Source organism: Galleria mellonella, unplaced genomic scaffold (genome assembly GCF_026898425.1).
Source record: "Galleria mellonella isolate WM207_F2 unplaced genomic scaffold, CSIRO_AGI_GalMel_v1 utg59, whole genome shotgun sequence".
Classification (NCBI taxonomy): Eukaryota; Metazoa; Arthropoda; class Insecta; order Lepidoptera; family Pyralidae; genus Galleria; species Galleria mellonella.
In genome coordinates this window covers 928,877-951,548 of record NW_026442125.1, presented here as the reverse complement: position 1 = coordinate 951,548, position 22,672 = coordinate 928,877, and the positions used below count along the sequence as shown (strand labels likewise).

The window sequence follows — 22,672 nt, the reverse complement described above, 5'->3', positions numbered from 1 at the left end:
TTTCTGCAAAAATTATATATCTAAAATGAATCTAACGAGCCTTCCTAATTCTAGGAAGTGATAAAAATATCTATACACGACGTTTACTATAATTAAACTTCAAACGGCTACAATAACGCCATAAGTGAGATGCTATAAGAAATAATAAGTATATTTTTACAAGTACAATTTGTACAAATCATCTTTGTCTTAGTACCTAATACAGTATATTGGGAGGAAAGGGATTATTAGTAATGGAAACTGAGAATCCCATTGATAACAATATACCCAACCAGGTTAACCTTCTCGCAGTTCTTCCTGGAAATTATCATGGTTAATTCCTGGTTATTCCATCATGATGGGCTAACTGACCTGTTTTCATTCTTATCTATCACCCTTTACTGGTGCTCCGTCCGCGTATCCCGTTAGCGCAGGCGGGGTTACCATAACATTTTCACCCATTAAAAAAAATACAGTATATTGGTTTTTATATAAATTTATATATGTACATTCATATAAATGTATGTATTATTTATTTGCATCTATTTCTCTAAATAAGTATAAGTATTTTATTATTATTATTATGTACAAATATATATGTTTATTTGTATTATTTATACTTTATTTAAATTTATATTTAATCCATTTCTTCCTTTTTAAGTCTTATTGTTTTTTGATTACATCTTGACCAGACATAATTTTAATAACCTTAAGGTTTCCAGGAAGAGATCGCTATTTAGTGATAAGAGACCGCTCGTTATTATCTCTTTATGTTGATTTTATGTAATTAAGTTTGTGTAATTAATTATTCATTTTGTTTCTGTACCAGAGGAGACTTTGTACAAAAGTCGATTGCTTGGGTACCTCTGTCCCATTCGTGTTTCAACCGTGAAGAAGCTGCGTTTGCATGGCTGTGTTTCGGTTTGAAGGGTGGGATATGGCATGAATTTACTGGGTACAAAGGAATAACATCTGAGTGCTCAGGAATAGCAACGCATGGGGGGTATCATGGGCGAAACAGTATACTCTGTTATGTCCATGGTACTGCTCATGTCTATAGGCGACGGTTACCACTTTCCATCAGGTGGACCGTCAGCTTGTTTGCCATTCTAAGTTGTATAAAAAATAAATAAAAAAAAAACACACTGTAATCTTCATAATCTGTATCATTCTTTAAAAAAATAATAATAAACGAATAAATTAATGAAAACTCTCTATTATTTATCTTATATTCATGCTGAAACATGGTACATTTGGATACGTTACAAGCTCTATGTTTATTTTCACATTTCTCAAAAGTTTAATTAGATAAGGCAAATGCACCCTATTCGGCATTGAAGCTAACCCAATTCGTGAACAACACAAGTGATTTACTAACCGACTGAAAGACTTCTGCCAATGAGAACGCTCCCCATAAATCCTGCGACTGGCAACGAAAACTCGTTCCCTTTCCAAGAAATTAAACCTTGTTAGACAAATGCTTCGTTTTTAGTTACGGAAGAGGAGTTTGCATTCGATTCAGTTTTATTTCTATGGATTATAGCACATTTTTTTATATAGTACTTGTAACTACATTTAATATTAGCCTGGAATAATGCTGACTGGTAAAGAATATATAAAATAGTTGCACAGACAAGAAGAAACTCTTAAACAAAAAAAAAACAATCAAAGGATTACTTGAGGTAGTAATAAGTTGACGATAGTTTAGAACACAAAAATAGATTACTAGTTGAGAATAGTTTCCGAATAATATTTATAATAATACAATACAATAAAATGCATTCTTTTTTTTATACAACTTAGAATGGCAAACAAGCTGACGGCTCACCTGATAAAAAGTGGTAACCGTCGCCTGTAGACATGAGCAGTACCATGGACATAACAGTACACACCCATATTGTTTCACCCATGATACCCTCCATGCGTTGCTATTCCTGAGGACTCAGATGTTATTCCTCTGTATCCTGTAAATTCACGTCATATCCCACTCTTCATACCGAAACACAGTCGTGCAAACACAACTGCTTCACGGTAGAAATACGAATGGGATAAAATTAAAAAGTACATGTTTCTACTTATTGTTTACCAGTCTCGACTTAGGATACCAGTCTAATTTTATTTGAACTAGTTATTTCACTTATAATAAATTAAGACATCACTGAATGATAATCCGAGGACTATGCTGTATACTGAGATGAGTTAATATATTCAAAGTTCTAGACATTTCAATAACGGTTTATCGACTATCGATAACCTCTATGTCTAATAATAGCTTTTATTCGGTGCTTATCTGAGAATACTTCAAATAAGTACAAAATTCTCTATAAATAGCGACGTTATTGTTGGATCCAACAATGAATATAATAAAAATATTTTTAGATTCACTAGAAGGAGACTTTGTACAAAAGTCGTTTGCTTAAGCACCTCTGAACTATTCGTGTTTCTACCGTGAAACAGTTGTGTTTGTATGACTGTGTTTCGGTTTAAAGGATGAGATATGACAGTGAATTTACAGGGTACAGAGAAATAAAACCTGAGTCCTCAGGAATGGCAATACATGAGGGATATCATGGGCGAAACAGTACTCTGTCAGTCCTTGGTGCTGCTCATGTCTATAGGAGACGGTTACCACTTTCTATCAGGTGGGCCGTCAATTTGCTTGCTATTCTAAGTTGCTTAAAAAAATATTTGAAATATTTATTTCGATTATATATACATTTCTTTTACTGTACCACATTTTATATCATTTGTGACAATTTTGATGTAAAAATCACAACGCTATTTTAATAGTAAGAGAACGCAAAGTCATCATAAAAAGGTAATTTACAACGTACAAACTAATGATCTGGCACAAACTTTGTTATTCCTTGTCGTCCTAATTATAGCTTGCATGTTCAGTTCGCACTACCAACTTTTGTCGTCGATTGCACGATTTTATCGACAGTACTGCCACATTAGGGGGAAAGTCGTGGGTAACAGTGGGACGATAATGGGTTGGGTATGGTACAGATGATTGTTACATCGTATGATTAGCTAAACTAGATATAGAAGGCCAATACAAGTAGAATATTATTTTGGAGTTTGCCACTATATTTGAATTTAAGGAATTTAAGTTATATATTATACGATTCTATATTGACTTCATTTTTGATTGATTATATATTATATATATTATTCATTATACATTAAATAATGATGTATATATATTTTTCAAGATATCTTGGCCTTAAAGTCGTTTTTTAATTTTTAATTAATAAGCATGGTAACAATAGACAAAGTTAAAAAATGAAACTTAAACTGTCACGTCATCAATTTTTGCTCGTAATTATCCTATTAAATAGCTATTTTTTTAAAATTACTTATTATCAAAAATACAGTCTATTTATATTTCAAGTAATTCATCATTTAATTTGTCAAACATATCGTCATAGTCGTAGAATACTGACGGATCTTTATATGTAATCTTTGTCAGATCCGTCAGTATTCTATGACTATGACGATATCTGAACTTAGATATTACGATTTCTATCATTATTATTCCACCTAAAAAATACCTACTGCATTTTCTATGATACGAATAATTCAATGAAATAAAATGTGATAATACAGTTTATAATTAGACCACATAAAAACGTGGAGTTTTTAATTAAACAGTACTTTATGTATGTATTTATACACATAAATATAGAAGCTGATAAAATATTTAGTTTATCCAAAATATGATTATGTTTTTGTATAAAACCTATACCATTTTAGATAAACATATTCATAAAAAATATCGACACTTTAATGTTACATCACTAACATTTTCATATGATGTAGATAAAGACCTTTTATGGGGTTGTTTATAGGCGACCGCGACGCATAGCTATTAGACCGAGCTCTTGAGACAGTTTTCGTATGACAGCTGCAAGGAAAAGTCTTTAAGTATATTGCAGTAGAGATCAAAATAGTTGTTTACTTTGGCTTGTGTTATTTATAAAATGTGCATAGTAAAAAGTTTTAAGAAACGATCTCTTGCTACTCCTTTCTATCCCACAAGATCTTGAAAGAGCCGATTAAGGAAACAAAACAAAATACAACAGTACAAGTAAAGGAAAACACGAGATAAAATCCTAAATGTACAATATGAGCAGCGATCTAATAGATGGATACTTCTCTTTTATAAGAAGACTAGTGGCCCGTCCCGGATTCGCACGGGTGGATATTTTTACAACATTTTAAAAAGTGGTTATTGTGACATAACCATAAAAGTTAGACATATAGTATCCAGAAGTATTTTGTAGTTATTGATATTTTCTTCAATATTGTAGAACATGCTTTTGTTCTATCACCAAAATATAACACCTAATCTTTTCTAGCAATAAATATAGCCTATATTACTTAGAGTGAATGTAGCTTTCTAATAGTGAAAGGATTTTGGAAATCGGCAAAGCTGTTTTTGAGTTTATTCATTACAAACATACACACAAAAATACAAATCTTTCCTCTTTATAATATTAGTGTAGATGTAAATGTAGATAATACGAGATCATTAAATAAGTTGGATGAATCATTACTATAGTGAAATATTTTGAGATTCATAATTTTGTTTGACTTAGTTTAATCCCTTATAGTTTTTTGTTTCGATAACACTTCTTTCTATTTTGCATATGTAACATTTGTAATTAGATTTCTAATAAAGATTATTTCCGTATCTTGTACTATCAAATTGTTTTACTTATGTTATACTTAATTATATAATTTCACTTAATTCGTTTTATCAATGGTTAGTTGATTATTTTTTATTATTTAATTCCACTAACGTAATATATATTTATACTCAGCTAACTTGTGATATGGTATTTCGCCAAATAGCACCTAATTCAGTACAATATAAATTAATTTTTTTTATCTGTCACAATAATAATTTCAAAATGCAAAAAAAATATTCTAATTTACATTTTAATGTATTATAAATCTTTCTTATACAATTATTTTAATTTTATTTGATTACAATGAGCGATCAAAACGTCCCTGTTAAATATCTTCATGCACCATTAAAAGCTTCGAAGACAATTTGGTATTTCAAAATGTCGATTTTCCTTGAATTAATGTCACTCTTATAACATTGGTATGCGGAAAATCTAATTTAAGTTTATGTTAATTTTGTTAATTATTTGAAACCTTACTTGGGCTTCTAGATAACTTATTTTCCTAATGATTTCTTGAGTATCTGTTTACCTGTTTATATATAAAATATTATAATAACAATTTGGACTTATAAATATTTAAATTTTAATTGTTATTTTTTTTTATTGTAAATTAATCCATAGATATTGGATATATATTTATCTAAGGTAGTAAATCACATACTGATTAAAATAATTTTTATACGACTTCCAAAATACCACAATTCGCCTCTAATTGTTGCGGAATACAGACTTGTCATCAAACTGTCATTTTCCTAAGATCAGTAATATCTATTATTTATTGTTGCAGATTTTTTTTATACAATTTAGAATGGCAAACAAGCTGACGACCCACTTGATGGAAAGTGTTAACCGTCGACGGTTAACACTTTCCATCTATTCTATAGACATGAGCAGTACGATGGACATAACAGAGTATACTGTTTCGCCCATGATACCCCTCATGCGTTGCCATTCCTGAGGACTTAGGTGTTATACCTCTGTACCGTGTAACCTCTGTATCCTGATTATCTATAAGGTAATAAATAATCATTTACTATTAAGTAAGCCATATTGCTAAGGTAAGGTATTATAAGGATTGCTTATTTAATATTTTAAATTTTTTTACAAATTACACTATCTTTGAAAGTAGTTCATTTTACTGTTACTCAGTTGTCAGATTCAATTCGATTGTGGAGTTGGATTTAATACAAATGTTTTTAAAAGAGATATCTGTTGACATTAAAATATTTGTGTATTTCAAGTATATGTAGATTTTTCTCCCTAAGGAAATTATCCATAAAGAAGAACGTTCGTAATTCTTATCTTTTATTTTTAACCTTCATCTATTCAGAAGGTTGTTTTTGGTTATTTTATTTCTTTGTATACACACATTATAAGTTGAAATAAAACAAAAAAAAATATGATACATTTGATTTTTTATTCGATAATCATATTCCAATGACTGAGAAAATCGATAACATTTTTATTTTTCTAAAAAAAATTTCAACCAACCATCATACATCTATTTACACTCACAATCCGAATTACATACGAATTACACTTTGAAAAGATCAAGAAACACTTTTTAATCCTGTAATGTAAAGTTAGATGGAATTAACTGTCACACTCTCATTTCATCAATGGCTGCTTGCGGGAGACTGGGGCCATGAGCAGCTTTGCCTCTCCTGAGGGTGGCGTGGGGTGGGCCCCTTGAGCTATCCCCCTCCCTCCCCGGGGAGCCCTGCGCCGCCGAGCCGTTTGGAGGCTGGAATTTCTGTTGCCTCAACTCTTGTAAGGGCGGGGAGTTATTAAACTGGTTCAAATTCTTCGGCATCGTCGCATACCCACCCACTTGCGGATAACTCGCATTAGGTAACCTAAAACTGCTGTTCCTACTACCTAGTTTACTGGGCAATATCATATTGTCTATACTCAGCGATGGACTCGGCGGTGATTTCGAGATATCTAATGGCCCTTTGAAATTAAGACCCGACAAATGAGGGTCCGACATCATTTGTTTTTTACGATTCTGTCTCTCGACGTCAACCACCAAGCTTGGAGCGTGAGTTGGATCTATATGATAATGCGAATGTTTTCCCGATATAGTTTCAAAATGTTTCTCATTGAATCTCTGCTGTTTGCTTCTCGATCTTGACTTATCCCTCTGATAGTATACTCCAGCAAATATTAGGACATTTAGTATCAGTAATGAACATCCTATCGCTATCGTCACACTCAGGGCGGTCGAATATGCTGCATAACCGGCAGCTTCTAAATTCGCCAATGCGTTATCTGTGTTGTTTAATGTTTGCAGGTCTCTTCCATTTGGCATAATAGTGGCGCATGTAGCTAAAATAGTATCGACTGTCGTTAGAGCTGTGTCTGAATAAACAGAGCTATTCCCCCGTCTAATTTGGTCGTTGTCGTTGGCGCTTCTAGCTAATGGATCTGGTCTAACTATACCCTCGTATAGGTCTTGTTCGTTGTGATTTTTAAATAAATTATGTCTAGCTGCTACATCTTCCATGCCAGCTCTGTGGAGCTCTGGAACCAGTCTTAGCCAAACTGACAGCTGATGAGCCCGATAGTGATTTTTGAGACGAGGTTTCATACCTAAACAAATTAAAAAGCAATTAACTTATGCCATTATATTCAATTTTAAAATTACATCAATAAGAGACTAGTAAGATATGAAACTTTGTTATAATATAAAGTATAAAATATTAGAAGACTGGAGTTTTAATATCGTTAAACCTAATTAACCCAAACGCGTAACGCCTTCTAATAAGTTTTTAATTCTAATTAGAATTGAAGTAGCCATAACTTAACCGGCTTGAATAATATTATGGCCTTAATAACATTCAGAGTCTTCATTTATTAAATCTTGTAGACGAATAATTACAATTTTAGGATCGTAATATTATACCATTATAATTTTATAATACTTATGGATGAATACTTACACTTTGACATAATTTTACGGTGAGATTGATTTGATGAAGAGATTAGGGCTACATTGTTATTCCAAAATTGCAATTGATCGTCTACGAGCGTAAGTGTCAATAATTAGTTAGTCATAATTGAATTAGTAAATAGGATACTGATCTGGATCCACATTAAAAATGTGCTCATTAATTTTAATATACGACTAACTCTACGCAAAGGTAAGTATGGTAAACAAACCCCACTAATCCGATCCTAATGACAGCGATAGGCTTTTACCACGTTGGATGCAAATTTGCTCAACCTCTATTCGAATAATACATTATCACAACACGACGGTTAAGCAAATCCCTCTATCCCATCTCAGATTATGTGGCTATGTTAACGTCAAAAATTATTCACAGTATAATCTTAACAATTTTACAAATTATTTTTAAAAGTCTAATATTTATTTATTTATTTATCTATATATTCACCATCCAGATGGACTATTATCAGTATCAAGTTATCGGAAGTTCAAAAAGTTTAATGATACATATTTAATTTTAAATTGTGTATAGTTGTAAACAATCGTGATGATATTTTAAATGATTTGACATAGTTATAATAATATTGCAGATGTAAAATAGATTTTATACGCTCTCTTGACTACTCCACACGAGTTTAGACGATTTCGATCATAATAAGCAGAAATATATTTTGCTACATATTTTCAATGCATTTCAAATCATTACCTCGGACTTCAAGTACCTATTCTATTAGAGATCTTTTAGGTTTATTAATCTACTAATCCAGGACTTCCGTTAATAAAATTTATTTGCAGATCCAAAACAATACTTCATTGTGCTCTTGATATCCTCTCGGATCTTATATAAGCATACTTTTTCCTTTATCTGTATATTTTACGTGATCGAATCGTAAAATATTATTAACCGTATTCTACTTACCAATTTCCAAGTACTTCTGATGCGTAGAGTCGTATTCTTCCCATGTCGTACCTCGGAATTTATTCCTTTCTCTTGAAGCTGGCAACAGTACCTCCTGTCGCGCATTGTCATTTGGATTTCTGCAACAACCGTTTAATTACTTTCAGGTATATAATAGACACCAAATATCAAAGCTTTGATCTAATATTATTACAGCAGAGATAACTCGAATAATTTATATTTATAAAAAAATACAAGTTTTTTGTAAATCCTATAAGATAGTACAATTCGTATTTTGCAGCTAATACTCTTACCATTGCTGAATCCCTTGTCAATAAAACAACATTTTCCTTCCAACCCCTTATAAATTTTAATTTATATCCGATAGGTTCTAGAGCAGTTTTTTCTGATACTTTTTCTTTGTATTCGTTCAGGAAGTGATCGTCTATATTTTTACAAAGGCCACGTGCCATGTTATTTTAAATATTATGAAGTTATTCTGATGTATAACAGCAAGATGGCGCGAAAGCCCTTACCCGCACAATCGACTTTATGATAAAACAATATAGTGCAGTATTAACATCAGACCAAAGTTTCAAACAAAATCCAGTTCAAAGTCAACCGCATAAGGTCGTTTGTTGTGGACACCTGTTTATCAACTTTCGCAAACTCTCAAACGATGAAAGCTTAAACACGATAACGTCAACGGAAAGCGGTTCGTGCTCCGATAACTATAAAGTTCATTTTCATAAAGCATTTATGAGATAAACTTAAGCAATAAAGCAAGGATTTAATATTAAATTTCAGTGCACACCACAACTATGATGCAATTATGATGATGCATATACAATTGGGAATTTATTGATCATCCTTACAGCTAAAGTTTAAATCCTGAATATATCAAAATAAAAAGGCGTATGGAAAAACTAAATATCTAATGATAATTAAAAAAGTAGTTCAATATTCTACTGCGAAGTACCGCGTTCGTGATTTTCTGTTCATCCCAAAAGTTGACTGGTAGAGAATGCTATTAGCTAGGTTTAAACCCGCTTTTTGTACCCTATTTTATTTTGATCAATTCAGTTATTTAAATAAATAAATATTATTTTTTTTCACCTCCCAAATTATAGATTTCATTTTCAGAATCACTTCTTTATAAGCCGATGATCTTTTTAATTTATTTATATTTATATAATATTTCTATTATTTCAATTTTGTTTCTATGTACAGTATCAACAGTAAAATTATTTACCCAGTCCTTGCAAAATTGGCGATGAACAACATTATGGACTCCGACAAAGCCACCTCAGACTTGGTGTAGTTCTGAGGAAAGTGACTGAATCCATCCACCAGAGGCGCGCCGAATACGTAAGGCAATTCTTCTCCGTGAGATGCGCCCATCCTCTTAAAGGTTAATGTTAAATTAAAAATAGGCATTGTTTTACACAAGTAACCATGATCATCATCATCATCATCATCATATCAGGCATTATGTGCCAACTGATGAACATAGGCCTCCCCCAAAGACTGTGTCATAAAGAACAGTCTTGACTCACTTGCATCCACTGACTCCCTGCAATGCATTAGCAGGGAAGTTGTCACACTATCTTGTCGTCCTACACTGCATTTGTATGTACGGGGTCACCACTCAAGAACCTTTCTTCCCCATCGATTGTCGGTTCTTCGAGCTATGAGACTAACCCATTGCTATATCAGCTTGCTTATTCTTTAGACTATGTTAGTTACAATTAATGTATTTGCTTTATAAGTAGAAAAAAAATCTTGATATATAAAAACCCTTCAATCAGATGTTCATTCCGGTCCATTTCGAAAACCGCCCATTTTTATCTAACTAAAAAGATATATTATTTCATATTACAATAAAAGAATAGTCCCGGTAGATGGTGTTACGGTGCAAAACAATGATAACCAGATCAGCAGCATCAGATTTTTTACAATAAATCGTAAATAAAAACTATCCGCAGTAATTTGTGACACTAATTTTAATATGCCTATGTAATAATTTCTATAAAATATGGATCCGCAAAACTTACTTGAGGATAAAATCCGTCCTTCGTCTGGTAATCGAAAACATAAAAGAAAGTCTTAGTAGGCCTGCGTGGTCCGTCTTCGTCATTCAATACCGGCTTAGGCCCTCCGCTCAATAAGTCCCCACTTTGTACCAGCGGTGCCACGTACTGAGCGTCCGATAATGCGGCAACTGTCGCATCTCTTGTGTTTATCGGATTCTGTAACAATGGATTATGCTAACTTAAGAAAACAGACAAAGCCCCAGCTTCTAGAGCTTTTAATATAAACCGTATACTAGTTATAGAGACACTTTTGCCATAAGATTAACAGTGACGTTATCTAAATATTTGGGATCATTTATCTCATATTTTTCATCATCATTATTTCAGCCATTATCTGTCCACTGCTGGACATAAGCCTTCCTATAGACTACCATAAGAAACGCTCCTGAACCAACTATAATCCCAGACTCCCTGCAATGTATTTGAGTTCGTTACTCCATCTAGTGGGGATCGTCCTATAATGCGTTTGCCCGTACTCATACTTACATATATACTCATATTTTTTACTCAAAAATATACTTTAGTTAACTTATAACTGAAGAAGAAAATAGACTGATCCTTTATTCTCAGTGCTCTTAGATAACATAAATCAAATGAAATGTAATGTTAGATATGCCAGCCACAATATCCAACTAAGAACGGATCATTAATCCATTGGGATCCGTTGGGATTTCATTCACTTATGAAAGACTGTTTTCACTTGAGGAAATGAATAAAGTCAGTTTTGCACTTATTAGAAAACGTCAATCATATATATATATATATATATATATATATATATATATATATATATATATATATATATATATATAGATATATATATATAGGTTCCTGTACGCATTGATGGCAGAGAAAAGGTCATCACCCTTTTCGATATTACCTATATCAGTTGGGAATATCTGTTATCCAATATTATTTGTTAGATAACAAACTTTTAACATATTTTTTACGAGACCAATACATAGATATAGTAACTAAAATATATAGATATTGCATTATTCATTTATCAAATTTTCAATTTATTTTTCAAATATGTTTTTTTTTTATATATAGTTTTATCTTTTATATATTTATATAACATTTTAATTATTTCTTTTTTATATTATGTGTTTGCTTTTAATAAATTACTCAAGCTGTGCATATAATGTAATTAGATTATAACCTAGCCGAATCACAAATGTAATTATTACTTAAGTTTCTTATGGTTGTAATCTGTTTTATGTGCCAATAAAAATAAAATAAAATAAAAATAAAATAAATTCATCCCTAATTATTTAAGGTCCAATAAATTATAATTAATAATCTTTTAGTATTACAAATATTTGTTTCATTGTTATCTCTTAGAGCCTTAACTATAATATAAACACACATGAAGATGGCATTTACAGCTTAGTGGCGAGCATTAATAAATTCGCATTAATAAGCCCGCGGGTTCGATTCTCGGTAGGTATTAGGCTCGGGTCTGGGTATTTTGGCTTATGCTATCAGATATTTGTCACATGGTATCCTAGCTTGAAGTCATCATCATGTCAGCTGTTATCTGTCCTCTGCTAAACATATACATAATTACTATTTTTTTTTTTGATGGGTGATAATGGTATGGTAACCCGGCCTGCGCTAACGGGATACGCTGGCGGAGCACCAATGAAGGGTGATAGATGAGAATGAAAACAGGCCAGTTAGCCCATCATGATGAATTCATCCGGAATTAACCATGATAGTTTCCAGGGAGAACCGCGAGGAGGTCAACTTGGTTGGATATATTGCTAGCAATGGGATTCTCAGTCTCCATTACTAACAATCCCTTTCCCCCCAATTACTATATAATTTGGTGTACATGAACTATACGACATGAAGAAGGGCAAAGGCTATATTTCTCCAGGTCAATTAATATATTCTAGTCACTTGGACGAAGTCGCGGGTCGAAACTAGTACTACAAGGCATTTCATCACATCACAAAGTTCTAAAAATAAAATACACATGCCCCAGTTCTAAAGAGAGTAATCGGAGATATTCAAACAACTTTTGTTATTGTGTAGTCAACAAACACTCGACTTTTGTACAATTCACTGAACATTTTCGAAGTCGTTCTTCTGACAAGCGGAGCCTTCGCCACCTTTTGGATTAATTAAGTTTGTTAATAATGAAAACCATTACCTTGTTGTTCTTTTTTCTCTCTCTTTCAAATATACTTCTAGCTAGGGAATTTAAATTACTCCATAGCGGCTTTAAAGCTTAACTATAGCCTTCATAGTATTAAATACTATGCAGCAAAAGTAAAAAATTGAGGGACTTATTCTACATTTTTTTTACAACTTAGAATTGTAAACAAACTGATGGAAAGTGGTAACCGTCGCCTATAGACATGAGTAGTACCATAGACATAACAGAGTATACTGTGTCGTCCATTATACCCCCCATGCGTTGCCATTCCTAAGGACTCAAGTGTTATTATACATTTAAATAAATATCGTGAGTCATAGCGTATTGTAAATATTTATATAGATTTTACATACGTTTTAAATTCGAAAATGCCCGACAAGCTTCGAACTCATTATATACTACTACCACTACCAGCTCCGCTTACTGCGCACATACAGCGACAAACAGCGTGCTGGTCACGTTGTGCTGGTCGCGTTACAGCCGTGAACAGTTCTCACGATTGAGGGCTCCTACTGACTTCTAAATTAGTCAGGCATTCCCGAATTTAAAACGTTAGTAAAGCCGACATAACCCATTATAACTTATTCTACGTTTATAATCAAAACAAACCTCTACCGTTCTTTCCCAATCGGTGTACTCGTTGACAATAGTGTAGAATATTTCACTCAAATGATAAGTGTAGGAATTTCTGACGTATGTTCTGAAACAAGAAAAATATTTTTATTAAAAAAAGAAAAAAATAATAACATTTTCACTACTATAAAACTAATCAGAAACTTTTTTATAAGTCTTGAACGGCCTCAGGTAACAAAATTTAATTACTACCAAGTCCTCTAGGAAAATTCAATCTTAAATATTTACTCTCGCTACTCGCAAATGCTTGAGACTAATAAAACGAACTAAGCCCCAAAATGTAATATAACCTGATTAATTACATAAACATTTATATTCGTCTTTTTCTAATTTTTTCTTTTCGTAGCCTTTTTTTGTAAGACTGCGTCATTTAGAATATTAATTTCAGCGACGTTACTGCTTATTGTATTTTAAATTAAACTATTGATTCCATTTCAATGTTTGGGTGTTTAGATTTTCATAATAGACTAGCTTTTTGCCTACTATTTCTTACACGTGGTTTCACAAGTAGAAAAACCAGTGAAGTAGATCGTTTCTAGATGATGTATTGATATAAAAAGTTCACCAGAAAAGACCTTCAGGGGTATAACTGTGAAAACCATATCCAATTTCGGTGCAGTAGTTTTGCCTTATTTCGCAACACAGATAAAATTTCTAAAAATTACTGTTTTGACCTCATTAAGATCTGATATGTACAGATATCGTATAGTTACAATTTTATTATATTAGGAAGGTTCCGGCTGAAAGGCTAAATAAATTTATATGCTGCATGATACAAAATTAGACCATACAGAGAAATATCATATTAGATAGTACATAATATCTTAATTCACTACTATAACAACAAATTATAATATATATTAAATATTTTATTACATTATAATCACAGTCGCTCAAAACTAAGGAACCCATATGGCCCCAAAACTAGTCGAGATTTCTCACACTTAAGTTAAACCATTAGTTATTACATTAAAATATAATGTGTACTTATAAAACTTTTAACAATATAGCAAGTTACCTCAACATTCGATCTCTTTTTTCCGGTTCTATTCCATTTTGGATGTCGTGCGCAGAAAACTTCCAAAGGGCTTCACTGGTCACCACTCCAAACAATAAATCGTATTTGTTCTGAAATAATCTTCTTCCACTATCACTCCTCTTTTTATGTGTGTTTAGATTTGCATTCATGTTATTCAGTGGTCCAAAACTTGGAAAATCACCGGTGGAATACATAGTCAGAAAGTCTTTTGCAAAATCTGTTTTTATAACAACACCGTCCACTGAAGGGCCGAATGCTGTTAAAAAATTCGGTGGAGATATGTCTACTGATAGCAGCTCCTCTATAGAAACTTCCCTGAGACAATCCACAATGACTTCGTGGTCTTTTGTTAAATCTTCCGGTATGCTACAGTTCATTTGTTTAGCCAATTTCAATGAGTAGTAGACAGGATCGTCCACTATTGCCCAAGAACTTAAAGCTGAACCTGATAATAATATTGCTCTATGAAACAATCCTGCAAAAATAAAGTTTATTTATTATTTAAATAAACCAATGTGCCGTGTGGTTCCGGCATAGAATTGACCACCCCTTCTTTTTCCTTTCCTGGGTGTCGAAAGAAGTGGCTAAGGGAAGGCGAGATATGGGCAGCAGCATCTCTCCTAAAATTTTAACTGCAGTGGCCAATGTGCCTGCCAAATGTAGCAACTACTGGCAAAACCTTCAAGGGGGAAGTTTCTGTTTATCATTGGACAGTTAAAGGCAGATTCAGTTAAAAAAAGAATTTTTCGATTTAATATTGACTGAGTTATGAGGTAACAAACATAAAGAAAATACAAACAAATTCAGAACTTCCTTCTTTTTGAAGTCAGTTAAAATAGAAAAAAAAACAGAACGTTTTATGAGACAATCTCTATATAAATGTTTGTCTCATAAGAAATATTGTATTGTTTGTTGGCAGTCACACACACACTAATGGTAGCGGAATTAAACAAAATAATTCTAGTCAAATAACCAGTAATATGTACTTCCGCAAAATAACACCTAATTCAATAAAATATTGTAAATATTATACAAACCTGGCATAACAGTGGGTGATATCATAAGAAAGTTGATACAGGCGGCCCCTGATCCGTGGCCCATTAGTGTTATGTTGGTTGGATCGCCTCCAAATAGCGCTATATTCTGTTGCACCCAGTGTAATGCTGCTATCTGATCCATCAAACCATAATTGGCAACGCGAGCTTTCAAATGAGGCGCCGGGTTTGCGTTTAGAAATCCTGTGAAAATAAACGTTAATTAGTAAAGTAATTAGAAAATCTGAATTACAAGAGCTAATTAGAAGAACTAGTTTACCAGAGGAAGACTTTGTACAAGTCGTTTGCTTGGGTAACTCGGTCTCATTCACGTTTCTGCCGTGAAGCAGTTGTATGGCTGTATTTCGGTGTTTGAAGGGTGGGTTATGACAGTGAATTTACAGGGTACACAGAAATAACACCTAAGTCCACAGGAAAGGCAACGCATGGGAGGCATCATGGGAGAAACAGTATACTCTGTTATGTCCATGGCACTGCTCATGTCTATAGGCGACGGTTACCACTTTCCATTAGGAGAGCCGCCTATTTGTTTGCCATTCTAAGTTGCATAAAAAATATTAAAAAAAACACGTGGTACGTTTTATAAAGTCTAATATAGTAAAACATGCAATGTTAGGTTTATTAATTATATGATGTTATTGAAGTGAAATTTGCCGTGTGGTCCCGGCATAGAATAGGCCATTCTTTCCTTTTTCCTGGGTGTCATAAGAGACGACTAAGGTAGGACAAGGGATGGGCAGCAGGGTCCCTTTTAAAACATCTCCAAAGTCTAATTGCGATTGTCAATCCGTCTGTCAAGCGTGCCAACTACTGGCAAAACCTCCTAAAGAGGAGGCTTCTGTTCAACAGTGGACAGTTAAATGGCTGAAATAATGATGATGATGGTTGAAGTGAAAACTTCATTAGGCGCGTTGGGCATTTTAGAAATGAGAAAAGTCATTGAACTCGCGACACTGTTACCCTTACCATAACTGACACCTCTGTATGCAACTATCTACATACATATATTGTGTCTGCACGTGCATAGATACACATGCATGTTGGCATTTTTATAGATGGGAAAAAACCATTGAATTCGCAACACTGTTACCGTAACCGACGCTTTTGACGATTCAAAAAATACACACGTAATTGTTCAAGTTTTCACTTCTGTCGGCACTCCTGGAGTGCCATTGTTTTTTTTAATTACTTTTATTTTGTTCAACTGTATTTTCTTTATTCGTACACACGATCGGTTTCAAAATTTTCCCATCAGGTATATTTATTAGAATTTTAACAAATTTTAAGTGGGTATCTATGTACATATTATCAACTGATGGAAAAGAAAGGTTCTTGAGTTAATACCCAGTATAGGCAAAGACAAAGTAGGACAACCCTTACTATTTGGAGTGACGACCTTAAAAGCATTGCAGAAAGTCAGTGGATACAAGTGGTTCAAGACCGTTCCTTATGACAATCTATGGGGAGGCTTATGTTCAGCAGTGGACAAATAATGGCTGATATGATGATGATGATTATTGATTATATGATATTATTTTAAATACCTACTTTTATTTTGTTCCGCTATATTTTTATTTTGTATCGGATGTATTTATAAAAAAATTAACTAATTTTAAATGAGTATATTTACATATTAAAAGTTGTACCTGTGAAAACATTATAAAATAAATACAGTAAAACAAAGTAAATCTATATAAAATAATATAATATAATAAAAATAATCAAGTTTTATTAAGAGGTTAAAATACGAACCGTGTGTTGATTTAAATTAAATTATTCAACATCTAGCGTACTTTTGGGGTATAAATTTATTAAATTTTCACCATGTTATACAGAATTTACTATACAATAAACTTAGAAAAATTAGTTCAATCACAATTTTTATTCTTATACAAAATTTGCAGTACGTAACTTACTGGATATTGTAATGCGAAACTGAAATTTATTTACAGTGCAATATAGCGCTCTAATTATATTTTTAATTAAAACACTGTCTTAGATATTCTAGTGCTATAAAGTTTAAATAATATTATTTATGGAATGAATGATATCTCATGTGGTCTCGGCATAGAATACACCACTCCTTCCTTTCCCATGGGTGTCATAAGAGACGACTAAGGGAGGGCGAGGAATGGGCAACAATATCTCTCTTAAAACATCTCTAAAGCCTAACTGCGGTTACCAATCTGCCTACCAAGCGTGATAACTACTGGTAGAATGCCTCAAGATAATGGCTTGTGTTTAGTAGTGGAGAGGACCAATTGATTTTTTTAATAACCCAAAATAATGTACTAGTGAACATTGCTAATTAGGTCTTATTTCACTCCTGTTTAACATGGATGAAAAATAATCTATTTTATACTTTGACACAGCGAAAATACACAATTAAAATATTATTCTGATTACGAAATTTTATAACGACTGGATTTCTAGTTAAATCTCTAAACAATAGTGTCAAATCAAACAAACAGAATCACTTTTACGTCTATAGTATTAGAAAGTATTCGTGAAAAAGACAACGAGTGAATGAAAGCATTTGAATTCCAATTTATTTCTCATTTGTGTTTCAACTACGAATCGAGCTGGTTCCACCCAAGGGACAACTTTAATTCGTGGAGTGCATCTCATTCGAACGAAACGAAATGGAAGAAAACACAATCCCAGTGTATCTACGAAATCTACATAGTTGTTATGCAGCGAAAAATTCGGAAAAAAAAGGAAAATAAAGTTCCGTTCATTACGAATGGTTTTAAAACTTTTCCGAGACACAATGTAGGCCACGCTTAACAGGCCGTACTTTGAGGATTTCTGTGAGTCTGGATTTAATTTTGTATTTCAGCGTTTCAAAAGTTTTGAGACTGTGTCGTTGACATTCGAAGTATTTTGTGAAATAAAAAAAAAGACATCATGTCCAGACTTTGACATCTTTTTAATTCTACAATTTAAATTAAGACGAATACTGAAAAAGGCGAGACGTTTTGTATACTCGGAACGTTTTTCGCATCCCTTGTTTACTCAAAGATTTTGCATCATTTCGTATAAGGAGAATTTGCTGAATGGATTTCGAAGTATGATCATTTTTAAATAAACATCCTAAACCGTAAATAAACATCCAATATAATAAACTTCAAGATATACCTTAAAGTAAGGTACATAAGATCAAATATCAAGCAAATATCTGTTTTTATTTAATTATTAATAGTAAGTCAAGTAGACTTTTGCAAAAGCCACATTTTTAATTTAACTTGCACAAAGACAAAAGACGGGGACTCATCTAAGTAGTTGTTATAAGGAACCTTTGATCAACCCTTCCTTCATTTTTAATTTTTAATACCGCTCAGAATTTTGTAATTACGAGTACTTAAAGTTTACAGAAGTATAATAAGCGAGCATTAAATATCAAAAGGTTGAAATTAATTCCAAATTTTGGACTGTCCGAAATAATGTATTACTTATGAGATAATTTCCATAAATTTTAATTTTAAGAAACTACGTAAAATTCGTCGTCAGAAATAGAAACAATAACTGCTACTTATAATATAACATTCGGTTGGTAACGATGTTTCAATAATTAAATGATTATTACTTAACTGCTATTAAATATTTGAAACGATTTATTTCAAATTTAGTATTTCAGATATAAACCATAATGATAAAACTTTAAATTTAGAATACCAAAGTAGCCGACGGTCCACTTATTGGAAAATGACAAGCGTCACCCATAAACATAAACAAGTACCATGGACATGCCAGAGTACACTCTGTCGCATGTCATGCGTTGCCATTCCTGACGACAAAGGTATTATGCCTATGTATCTTGTATTTCACTGTCATATCCAACCCTTCAAACCGAAACAGAGCCATGCAAACACAACTGCTTCACGGCATAAATACGAATGGGATAGAGACATCCAAGCAGATGACTTGTGTAATATTTCCCTCTGGTAAATATATATTGGATTAACACAAACATAAGATTTTCACTATCGTGAGCACATTATTCATAAATGTTGAAAATAGATACTTAATGCAGCTGTTATTACATATATAGACATTGTTAGACTTTGGCTATATGTAAGTGATTCATATTATGATACAGAACAGCTATTTAAACTCTCATAAGAAAATGCAAATAAAAATTGCGTTCACCTAAATGATTTTGTACAACGTTATCGAGTACAAAATGATCAATTTCAAAGAGAATGAAGTGTTTAAAAAAGCTATCAGAATCTCGACTGTAGGTAAACGTTAAAATGTACGAATACCTCGTGCGAGTGTATCATTAAAACCAGGAGGGGAAGCATATGGGCATATTAAAGACGTGATATTCGGCGCCCCGCTCTCTCACCAGTACGTGGAAGAGGAAATGGCGTAAGTGCTATTTGTGCTCCGTTTTTATACTAAATTGTTCAAATACTCAATTGTTGGTTAAGAAAACGAAACGGTTTTTAACGTATTTACGTATACTGTCTGTGTTTACTTGATTTTATAATGTTATCTTACAATTAAGCTTTGAAACATTGGAATAAATGTATGAATTATTCGTTATTTTAATTATGTGTATTTTGTATCTCGTTTAATTGTGAATTTACATTATGCTATTCAAATCGTTTGTTTATTTAAACTTTGCGAGTAGAACAATATTAGTAAACTGTAAAATAATATTTATTATTTTGTCTATTATTTCTTTTAACTAACTTAAAAATTTTGGAGGATCTTAATTCCTTGGAATCTTTAATTTTGTATGCATGTTCCCCGATTGCTCAAAGACGTTTTTATTCAAAGACTGAATGGATACGGAAAATTATTATTTTATATGAAAGTTCTTGCAGATTGAAAATAACTGAATTTTTTAAATAAAGTATTTGAACTTGGCACGATTGGAGTCAGTTTTTTTTTTGTGGAGCAAAATTTTTAATTATCCCAGTAACATAAGATAGTTAAAAACTGTATTAGCTTCGTTAACATTGTCGTTGTAAATAATATTATATTATATATATGTGAAATCAAATTTTAATTTAAGATTAAAGCGGACCACAAATTCGATACTGTTGCTTAAGTAAACCATTCTCAACAGTTGCTCACTTGTTGAAATGACAAAGTGGACATCCGAGTACTCTAAGCATGTCAACAACGTATGCAGCTACTTGATTGAGTGACAGAACTGCTTATGCAACTGTCGACCGTGCAATAGTAGCCAATATGTGGTCGGCCTTATATCTTACATTACTCACCCAAGACTCCAAGTCTGAAATTTAACGTAACTACAATCAAGTCTGTATAACTTGACAGTACGCCGCCGTCGTACGGATTGCCAGAACTCCACGAGTAACTTTCACCGTGAATGTAGACTAACACAGGCAACGCTAATTTTGTTTCGTCCACTGAAAATAGATAAACTGTATTTGTTTCTTAGACTAATGACACTTAAACAGAATATCTCCTTACAAATACACTCGATTTTATTTCCAAAATGGCACATTTACAAAATTATATTACATTTTTATCAGATTGTCAATTTAGCTATTTCTATTTACGATATTTTCAATAATAATAAGATAATTTCATTTCAATATTATTTTAAAATTTTTGTACGATATTCATACACATCTACAATTGTTTATTTTGGAAAGAAAAAAGGAAACAATCAAAAATAAATTTAGTTAATTACTCACTTCATATAATTATAAATGATATGAAGTGAAATATGCTTTATATACCAAATATAATGAAATACCAAATATAATGTAAATTATACATGATATAGAATTTGAAAATGAATATTTTCAAACATACCCTTAAATTATATAATAAATAAGTACAATAATAATAATATTATGAGGGCGCTCCATCATTGCCTTGCCTTTTCCTATTTATTTGTAGTCGGCGCAGTCTACAAATCCCTGTCAACTGTTATTCCGTACTCACCGAATATAATATTAGAATACCGAAAATAATAGAAAATATTAGAATACCGAACTCCAATGTATCAATTTTTTTGGACAAATTTGAATTGCTTCTACACAAACTGACCAAGAAAAGTAAACACATAATAATTGCCGGGGATATAAACATTGACATTTTAAAAGATAACAATTCGACATCGAGACTAAATGACATACTTCTTAATCATAATATTAAGCTTCATATCAAAGAACCAACTCGAAAAAATACATGTATCGACAATATTTTTAGTAATATAAAGAACGCAGTAGGCAATGTACATAAACTGGAGCTATCTGATCATGACACAGGACAGACATTAACATTTTCAGGAAAAAAAAATAAAAAAAATTGATTACTGGTATATTAAAAAAAGAGACTACTCTAAGATTAATATATCCAAGTTTCAACAATGTATGTCAAGTCTTTCGTGGTATGAAGTCTTTAGTGAAAAGGATACAAATAAGTCATTTAATAGATTTCATGACATTTTTGTTATGTTTTATGACTTGTGCTTTCCTACAGTACGCATAAAAGTTAATGCTAACACATCATGTCCAAAATGGTTTACTAAGGGAATTAAAGTATCTTGTATACAAAAAAGGAAACTAAGATACATGGCATATAAAAAAAAATCTATTAAAAATAAAATAAACTTTATAACTTACGATAAAATATTAAAAAAATGCATAAATACCTCAAAAAGACATGTTAACAATCACTACATAAGTAACTCCAAAAATAAATGTAAGGCATCTTGGGACATTATTAAAGACAAAAACGATACAGGAAAAGGTTACCAGGAAATTGAAGCTGTACAAAACCATGGCAAAATAGAAAAAGACCCAATAAAGATAGCTAATATTTTCAATAATTTTTTTAATTCTGTGGTTGATAATTCCAAAAATTCTCACTTACATCGCAGTAATAAAAACGCCACAAACCAATTGGATAAAACTATATTCCTGGAACCTTGTAGTAGTAATGAAACTATTAAACACATATCTTCACTAAAAAATACAAAGTCCATAGGATTTGATGAGATATCAACCACTATCTTAAAATCCTGTGCAGATATTATTGCACCTGTATTAACCCACATTATTAACAATTCTTTTACTCAGGGTGTATTCCCAGAGAGATTAAAAACAGCTATAATAAAGCCCTTACATAAAAAAGATAGCAAACTTGAACTAGGCAACTACCGACCTATAGCATTAAACT

General features: G+C 32.2%; 1 protein-coding gene across 2 annotated transcripts in view; it reads right to left on the bottom strand.

Moving 5' to 3' along the window:
• Positions 1 to 6,071: 6,071 nt before the first annotated feature.
• LOC113523089 (neuroligin-4, Y-linked-like) overlaps positions 6,072 to 22,672 on the bottom strand; it is a 73,227-nt gene continuing 56,626 nt past the window's right edge. Inside the window, exons 4-11 of one of the 2 annotated variants that reach the window (XM_026908957.3) lie at positions 20,740 to 20,889; positions 15,488 to 15,688; positions 14,430 to 14,925; positions 13,388 to 13,478; positions 10,576 to 10,770; positions 9,774 to 9,925; positions 8,543 to 8,661; positions 6,072 to 7,265 (exon numbers count right to left, since the gene is read on the bottom strand). In XM_026908957.3, coding sequence (XP_026764758.3) covers positions 6,274 to 7,265; positions 8,543 to 8,661; positions 9,774 to 9,925; positions 10,576 to 10,770; positions 13,388 to 13,478; positions 14,430 to 14,925; positions 15,488 to 15,688; positions 20,740 to 20,889 — 2,396 coding nt within the window. In that variant the 3' untranslated portion in view covers positions 6,072 to 6,273. The remainder of the gene's footprint in view (positions 7,266 to 8,542; positions 8,662 to 9,773; positions 9,926 to 10,575; positions 10,771 to 13,387; positions 13,479 to 14,429; positions 14,926 to 15,487; positions 15,689 to 20,739; positions 20,890 to 22,672) is intronic. The other variant, XM_031914087.2, reaches the window with a different exon arrangement.